Consider the following 8,856-nt stretch of genomic DNA (forward strand, 5'->3'; position numbering starts at 1 on the left):
CAAAGCAAGGTATGCTTTAGTACATCAACATAGTGAATCAAATTAACACACAAAAGTACGTGCTTCAACTATTTCTAGTAGCCAAGGTTAAACGTTGCTATATGGCATGGCCATCAGAAGCTCAAGCCATCTTGGTCATCTTTGCCACCTCTCCTTCTAAAGCAAGGACCTGGTCCTTAAGTGCATCAATTTGGACCTAGATTTCCCTATTGGGCATGTGTGAACTTTGCATTGATTCAAATTGTTGCTCCATGCGGACCACTATGTTGAATTGGTTCTCCTCAACCTGGGCCATCCCTCCATTGAAGAATTGTGCACAAAACGCACCTCATTGCAAAGGTCTAGAATTTGTTGGCCATTCGCTTGCTGAGCCATGTCCAAAAAGTGCTTCTAAGTGTCGTTCAAAGTCCAACTGCCTAACTCACTACGGACAAAGAAGTCTCATAATGCAGCCATGAGTTCATGATTCCCATCATTTACCACAGGATTAATAGAAGAGGATCCCACACATCAAGCACTTCTCTTTGCCGCTCGAACATTGGCAAACCTTGGAGGAGTGGACTCAATACCATCCGACTCGCTCTCAACGATGGCATTGTTATTCGTATTTTCCATAGCTGCACCATTAAAAAGTACATCACAATGCATATAAAGTTGAACTATTTGTCAACTACCACAAAGGAAGCAATCCCTTGCACAATATTACGAACATAACATCTTATCATACAAAAAAACATAATCTACACAAAGCATAAGAGGTGTAACTTTTGCTCAAGCAACATGCATGATTTTCTCTCTTCCTTATTGCACATCTCTCTCTCTCTCTCTCTCTCTCTCTCTCTCTCTCTCTCAACATAGCAACCTATCCTCTCACAAATGTGAGGATCAATGCATAGAATTGTTGTGCTTAAACAAAGATCTCTAAGATATGAACCTAATATCTTGGATCCCTCAAACTCAAATCTCAAGTGGAAAACTCTATTGCATAGAATTACAAAGTCATAATAAACACCAAGACATTTAGAAATGTATCCAGATTTTCAAAGAACATTGCCTAAAATGGATCACAAGCATGGCAAAGCTATTGATTTGTTTGTGATAGAAGCAAACACAACAAGGACATTATTGTGCCACAAATGATCTAAGAGGCAATATCAACGTAGCTCGCTTCATCATGCAATTGGCAATTGGCTTGGAGTTTCTTCATTCCTAAATTAAGGACCGTTTTTCCATCCCAAGGTTGATTATCTTCTGGATTAACAAACAATAGTAATAAAAAAGGGAGACGTTTTTTGAAATAATACAATTGAAGCACCAAACACAACAATTTACACATACCAATTATTGCAGCTATATATGGTACTGCCAAACATGCAAGTTGTTTAGGCAAGTAGATTTGGTAGATCAACTCAGCGAACCTAGAACTCTGGAGGTACTCCCAATCATTGGGAACGGAGTATCCTTCATATCTAGCAAACCATTGAGCATCATCTTCATCTTGGGAAGACACACACTCCTTCCTTACCGAGTAGGCACCGTACTCAACGTCGGAGGAGTATGCCAAAATACGCAATGTAAAGATATCGATAGATGGCAACTTCCTAAGGTCCGTAACACATAAAGAAACAAAAAAACCATGAATCTTACTTTATGCCAAGTGAATTCCTGATTTCATGTACACACACCTGGTCTTGTAGTGCTTGCGGATGGTCCTAACAAATGTTTTGTACGGCAAAGGTGCACACCCAAAAAGTGGCTCTGCTTAAAATAATGGAAAAAAAAATCTAGGTCTTAAACATAACACAATAAGTCTCCACATCATGTCTTAATGGTGGACAAAAACATACCAGGATGTGGATGATCTTCTACATTTAATAGAAAGGACACGTCGGAGATGTAAGTCATTTGATCCATGATCTATATACCCAAATGGAAACTACAAAATAGACAATGTGAGGAAGGAACAAAACATTCACATGACATAGTTTAGTATATGTTATGGAGAGAGGTAGAAAATTAATTCACAAAATATTTTAAGATTTGAAACATATACAAAGAAGAAGACAATGATGAGAAGATTGGAGCCTTCATATGGCATTGATTGATATCTCATGGTACATAATGTTTATTGTCAGTGCAATTGTTTTGTAAATTACATCAATGTCATGTAGGAGAATTTTCACTCCAACAGTTGAGTGTGTGCGTGACAGTGCAACATACAATTGTCCATGAGTGAAGACCGAGTGTCACTAGGTATAGGCCCAACATGGTAATGCTTTGACCATGTGACTTATTTATCATCATACAAAAAGAAGGATTGGAACCTTTATATGGTATTGTTTAATATCTCATGGTACACAATGTTTGTTGTTAGTGCAGTTGTTTTGTTTACATCAATATCACGTAGGAGAATCTTCACTCTAGCGGCTGAATGTGCACGTGACAATGCAACATACAGTTTTCCATGAAAGACCGGTGTCACCAGGTATAGACCCAACATGGCAATGCTTTGTCCCTGTGACTTATTTATCGTCATACAAAAAGCCAATCTAATTGGGAACTGTCTCCGTCTAAGAACGAATGGCAATTTGTACCAGAATGCACAAAACATATTCGAGGGATGAAAATCCGAGTGCCAACCCGTGTCCCTGTAATAACTTCTGCCTCCATAACTCTTGCATGAAATGCCTTGCACACCAAGCGTGTCCCATTACATAGACCTCGACTTGCATCAATGTTCCGTAGTAGAATTATTGGGGCATTCATTTTCAACTCCAAGCAATGAGTTGGAAATCCACCACCCAAGGTGAGACTATTTAAAAACTCCACAGAGTATAAGAAAGGATCTTGCATCGAGTTTTCCAAAATAGAGTCGGCAATATCAACTTCAGAGTTTTTTGGAGCAAGGATGGCCCGCTCTCTGAAGTATTCTGCATGGACCACATCTTTATCAATTTTTGAATAGATGCAACCTATCAATGTTAGGGAATAAAGGCCTAAGTGCCTTGTACTTATTAACTTATAAGTTAAAAGACTTATAAGTGAGGGGGCCCAAGTGTGAATGGCCCCCTAGTCACTTACTCATATACTCAAAGGTCAAGCCCAAAATGTAACAATCGTGACTTTTCCCAGTCTTCTACGATTTCTCTCTCTCTCACGTTTTTTCTCTGCGTAAGCTTCTTCTGCGCCACTCTCCCCTTCTCCTTCACTCTCATTGCATAGAGTAGCAAGTGGGCTCTCTCTCCTGCTCCCCCACACATGGTATCAGAGCTTTAGGGTTTCCAAGAGAGCCATTTTCGCAACACAGATCAGAATTCTGTTCTTGCTCGCTGTGGGAAGGATATTCAACCGTTTTCGATCAACTCTGTCGCGAAGGGATCCTCTCACCGTGTAGAATCGACCTCCGGTGACAGTTTCCCCAAAATTAGGGTTTCAAAAACTGGCGAACAACAGCCTATTTCTGCTGAAATTGACCAATTTCGGGGTCAATTTGATGCAATTTCATTAGGGCAAGTCTCACAGGTCAATCTTACAGGTGTTTCCACCAACGAGGTTCTGAAAATTCAGCAAAACAGGTGTTTACAGGTCTGATTTTTGCCCTAAAACAGGGAATTTTAGCAAGCAAATGATGTATACACCTTGTGGAAACCTTTGGTAAGGGTTTGGCAGTGAATGTACGCCGTTTTGGGGTGATTTCGCGTGAAATTTGCTCGCTGTTTTTCTGTAACAGCAAGCTGTTTTTTGCCCGATTGCGCACATTTGGGCGTGTTTAGGTCGGCAAAACAGGGTTTCAGTGTTTGCAATCACTCAGAATGGCTTCTAGCAGTGAAAGTGGCAATTTGTTGCACATTCGCAAGCTTGAAGGTGCCCATAACTTTGCTATATGGAAGAAGCAATGTTATAATGTGATGTTGCAGAAGAAACAGGCAAAACCTATTAAGTTACAGGGTGTGAAACCGGTTGATATGGAGGTTGAAGAATGGGAAGAAGTGGACGAGTTGGCTCGCTCCACGATCATGCTTTCGGTGTCTGACAATTTACTCTTCAATGTAGAGAATGAGCAGACAGCATGGGGCATGTGGAAGCGTTTAGACGAGTTGTATGCACAGCAGAGTGCTGCCAGTAAAGTGTATTGGCTTAAGAAGCTTATGGATCTCCGCATGAAGGAGGGCACGCACATGTCAGTGCACCTCAATGAATTCAATTCTATTTTCAGCCAACTGACAGAGCTGAAATTCACGATTGATGAGGAGTTCAAAGCTACTTTTCTGCTATGCACATTGCCCGAGAGTTGGGATGTATTCCGGACAGCTCTTAGTAACTCAAGTGCGTCACTTAAGTATGCAGATGTAGAGAGTTCTCTCTTGATGGAAGAGATGAACAGGAAGAACACCACAGGTGGGTCTTCTAATGCATTGCACTTGAGAGGCAGGTCTCAACAGAGGGAGAAATCTGACAGTAAGGACAGGGCACGCAGCAAATCTCGTAGGAAAGATGTTGTGTGTCATCATTGTGGAAAGAAAGGGCATTATAAACGGGAATGCTATGAGTGGAAGAAAGAGAAGAACAAGGGTGCTGAAACTGATGCAAAGGACAAGGGAAATGCCAAGAAGAGCACTGTGTTGATTGAGGAAATCAATGTTGCTAGTAGTTGTGACAGTGACAGCAGCACTGATGTACTCAATGCCTCTTCTGTGGATGCACATACCCTTGCTATGGGTTCTGATGTGGACATGCATACTTGGATTCTTGATTCAGGTGCCTCCTTTCATGTAACACCTCATAGGGATTGGTTACACAGTACTCAGGTGAGGTGCAGGGCACTGTTTATTTGGGAGACAACTATGCATGTGACATTGCAGGTATTGGCAGTGTCGAGTTTTCCTTTGCTGATGGTATGACTTTTGTTTTGCACAAAGTACGCCATGTGCCACAACTCAAGAAGAGTTTGATTAGTACAGGGCAGCTAGATGATGCAGGCTATCACACCACTTTTGGTGATAGCAAGTGGAAAATTTGTAAAGGGGCCCGGGTTGTAGCCAAGGGTTGTAAATCGGACACTTTGTATCCTTTGCATGTATCTAGTGTGAGTGACCATGTTGTCGCCGTAACCGAGCAGCCAAGTGTTTCTTTGTGGCATGGCCGGTTAGGACACATGAGTAAAAGAGGAATGGAAACTCTGTCTCGTTGTGGTTATTTGCCGTGTTTGAGGTATGCTGATTTTTCTCATTGTGAGCACTATATTTATGGTAAGCACAGTCAAACACCGCACAAAAGGTCTCTTTCTTTGAAGTCTGACAGGTTAGACTTAGTGCATTCCGATGTATGTGAAATGCCACAGTTGTCCTTAGGGGGAAAGAAATATTTTGTCTCGTTTATCGATGATGCTACACGTAAGGTGTGGGTGTATCCAATACGTGCTAAAAGCGATGTTTTGGATACTTTCAAGAAGTTTCTTGCGTTTGTTGAGAATCAAACTGACAAGAAGCTTAGGTCTTTGCGCTCAGACAATGGGGGGGAGTATGTATCAAAAGCATTTACTGACTTTTGTGCTACTAAAGGTATTAAAAGAGAGCTCACTGCTCCTTTTAATCCCTCTCAGAATGGAGTTGCAGAGAGGTTGAACCGGACTATCCAAGAGAAAGTTCAGAGTATGCTGTCACATGCTGCATTACCTCATGGTTTTTGGGCAGAAGCTGTGCAAATAGCTATTCACTTGATTAATCGCTCACCTAGCAAGGCTTTGGGTGGAAAGGTGCCTGAGGAGGTGTGGTCTGGCAAGCCACCCTCATATGCACATTTAAGAGTGTTTGGTTGTGAGGCCTATGTTCACATCCGGAGTGAACTGCGCACCAAACTAGAACCAAAGTCTCATAAGTGCATTTTCCTAGGATATGGTGAGGATGGTGAAATGGGGTATAGATTATGGGATCCCGCATTACGGAAAATCATACGCAGCAATGATGTCATCTTCAATGAGAATTGCATGCACAAACAGCCCACAAAGGTCGAGGAAGTGCGCCGGGTTGTTTTTCGTGAAGATGTTACATATGGACAGCCAACAAGGCCCAATGTTCAGCAGCCTTTACATTCTGAAAATGGTGTTGAAAATCAGCCATTAGCTGCTGAAAATCAGCCCCAACAAGTTGCCATTGATGCACCACAGGTAGGGGAACATGTTGATGCTCCTAGACCGCCCGTTGTTGCGATGCAACCGGCTGAACAGCCTGCTGCTTTTGATGGTTTACAGGCTGAAAATCCACCTGTTATGGATCATTGGGTGCGTAGGTCTACTCGGGTGACGAGGCCCCCCGATAGATATGAACCGTATTTGGACTATGTCATGCTTACTGATTGTGGTGAGCCGTCTTGCTATAAAGAGGCTATGCAACAGGAAGACAGTAAGAAATGGTTCAAAGAAATGGTTTCGGAAATGCAGTCTTTGGAGAAAAACCATACATGGGACTTGGTTGATTTGCCTAAAGGGCATAAGGCTCTGCCATGTAAATGGGTTTACAAGACCAAGGTCACATCTGATGCTTCTTCTAAGTACAAGGCACGTTTGGTTGCTAAAGGGTACAAGCAAAAGCATGGTGTTGATTTTGATGAGATTTTTTCTCCTGTTGTAAAGCTTGCCACATTACGTCTTGTTGGTTGCTTCTGAAGATATGGAGTTAAAGCAAATGGATGTCAACAGCGTTTTTGCATGGCGATTTGCTTGAGATAATCTATATGATGCAGCCAGAAGGTTTTGTGTCAAAGGGGCAAGAGAAGAAAGTATGTAGACTCTTGAAGAGCTTGTATGGTTTGAAACAGTCTCCCCGTGCATGGTATCACAAGTTTGATACATTCATGAGGTCTCAAGGATACAAAAGAAGTAATTCTGATCACTGTTTGTATATCAAAACGGCAAGTGATGGATCTCTTCTATTGCTGATTTTGTATGTTGATGACATGCTTATTGCGGGTAACAATGTCACGGAGTTGGATGCATTATAGCAAAGCTTAAAGAATCGCTTTGACATGAAGGATCTTGGTGATGCTAATCATATTTTGGGCATGCGTATCTCTCGAGATAGACCCAACAGGCGTCTGTATCTATCTCAACGAGATTATGTTAATAAGGTGCTACATCATTTTCATATGGATGGGGGAAAGGCACTTGGTACTCCGCTGCCTCCATATGTAAAACTGACTGCACATGACTGCCCAAACACAGATGATATGCGGGCTGAAATGGCCAAGATTCCTTATGCATCAGCCGTTGGCAGTTTGATGTATGCTATGGTTGCTACACGTCCGGACATTGCATTTGCGGTGGGAGTGGTAAGCAGGTACATGAGCAATCCTGGCAAAAAGCATTGGGAAGCAGTGAAGTGTATCTTGAGATACTTGAAAGGCACTAAAGACTTGTGCATTTGTTTTGGGAAGAGTGAGACATCTGTGCATGGCTTTACAGATGCAGATTTTGCTGGACATCCAGATTGCAGGAAGTCTACCTCTGGATATGTGTTTACATTCACAGGAGGTGCAGTTTCTTGGATTTCTAGACTGCAAAAATGTGTTGCTTTGTCTACCACTGAGGCTGAGTATGTGGTTGCCACTGAGGCATGCAAAGAAGCTTTGTGGCTCATGCGTTTGGTAGAAGAGCTTGGCATTAAGTCACCGGTTTCTGTGCTACACTGTGATAGTCAGAGTGCTATTATGCTTGCAAGGAATCCTGTTTTTCATGCCAAGACAAAGCACATAGAGGTGAAGTATCATTTTATCAGGAGTGTGCTTGATGACAAGAGCATTACACTTGTCAAGGTGCACACAGATGACAATCCTGCAGATCTTTTGACCAAGAGTCTTCCAGCAGAGCGGTTTGCATATTGCCGTCAGATGATGGGTGTTGGATGAGTAAGCGCATGATCAGCTGATGTATCATAGTTAGCTGATTCTTTGATCTCCCAAGGTACATTGCCTTTAGGTGGGAGGTTGTTAGGGAATAAAGGCCTAAGTGCCTTGTACTTATTAACTTATAAGTTAAAAGACTTATAAGTGAGGGGGCCCAAGTGTGAATGGCCCCCTAGTCACTTACTCATATACTCAAAGGTCAAGCCCAAAATGTAACAATCGTGACTTTTCCCAATCTTCTACGATTTCTCTCTCTCTCACGTTTTTTCTCTGCGTAAGCTTCTTCTGCGCCACTCTCCCCTTCTCCTTCACTCTCATTGCATAGAGTAGCAAGTGGGCTCTCTCTCCTGCTCCCCCACAATCAATACATCCAATGAAGATGAAGAAAGCACCATGTGACGGGGGATTTCTATCATTTGTTCATCACCGATTGTCAAAGTCCCATTTCCTACATCCATAAGCCATTCTCTATATGCAAAATTTGCAACATCACCACCTCCCACATGCATGTTATGTGCCAATCTAAGAATCTTCACACGATTCCATAAGTGCGATCGACAAAGTATAGCATCAACAATGTCAGCACGCGCTCCCTGGAACACCACTGGTAAGATCTGTATGAAATCTCCCCCAAGAAGCAATACTTTTCCACCATGGATTTCTTGAGCACATGATATCTTACAAAGACCTGTCCAAAGCTTCAAAGGCATATCGATGCATCATAGGAGCCTCATCCAACACAATCAACTTGCACATTCTAAGAAATTCAACAAGTTGACCTTGAACAGGGATATTGCATGTGCTGCAACTATCAAGGTCCAAGGGTATCTTAAATCTAGAATGTGTAGTGCATCCATTTCGCAATAGCAATGCTGAAATACCAGAAGATGCTGTGGCCTAGGCAACTTCTCCTTCTCCAAGCACACGTGACAACAAACAATTATACAAATAAGTTTT

At 42.2% G+C, this 8,856-nt stretch overlaps 1 protein-coding gene across 1 annotated transcript; it reads right to left on the bottom strand.

Annotated features, from left to right (window-relative positions):
• Positions 1–510: 510 nt before the first annotated feature.
• LOC147446565 (uncharacterized) lies at positions 511–8,609 on the bottom strand. The gene is made up of 3 exons (XM_086524724.1): positions 8,327–8,609; positions 2,595–2,930; positions 511–617 (listed from the first exon to the last, which is right to left on the bottom strand). Exons 1-3 carry the CDS (start codon positions 8,607–8,609, stop codon positions 511–513), a joined length of 726 nt encoding a protein of 241 aa, XP_086380850.1.
• Between the last annotated feature and the right edge of the window lie 247 nt (positions 8,610–8,856).

The sequence above is a fragment of the Adiantum capillus-veneris genome, chromosome 12, assembly GCF_014529385.1.
Source record: "Adiantum capillus-veneris isolate H3 chromosome 12, ASM1452938v2, whole genome shotgun sequence".
Taxonomy (NCBI): Eukaryota; Viridiplantae; Streptophyta; class Polypodiopsida; order Polypodiales; family Pteridaceae; genus Adiantum; species Adiantum capillus-veneris.

Excerpts from the sequence above, each read along its gene's own strand:
- LOC147446565 (XM_086524724.1), bottom strand. The coding sequence starts at position 8,609 with ATGCCTTTGAAGCTTTGGACAGGTCTTTGTAAGATATCATGTGCTCAA. Across the intron at positions 2,931-8,326 it reads AAATGGGACTTTGACAATCG|AATACTTCAGAGAGCGGGCC; the intron begins GTGATGAACAAA and ends TGGTCCATGCAG. Across the intron at positions 618-2,594 it reads AATATGTTTTGTGCATTCTG|CTATGGAAAATACGAATAAC; the intron begins GTACAAATTGCC and ends TTAATGGTGCAG.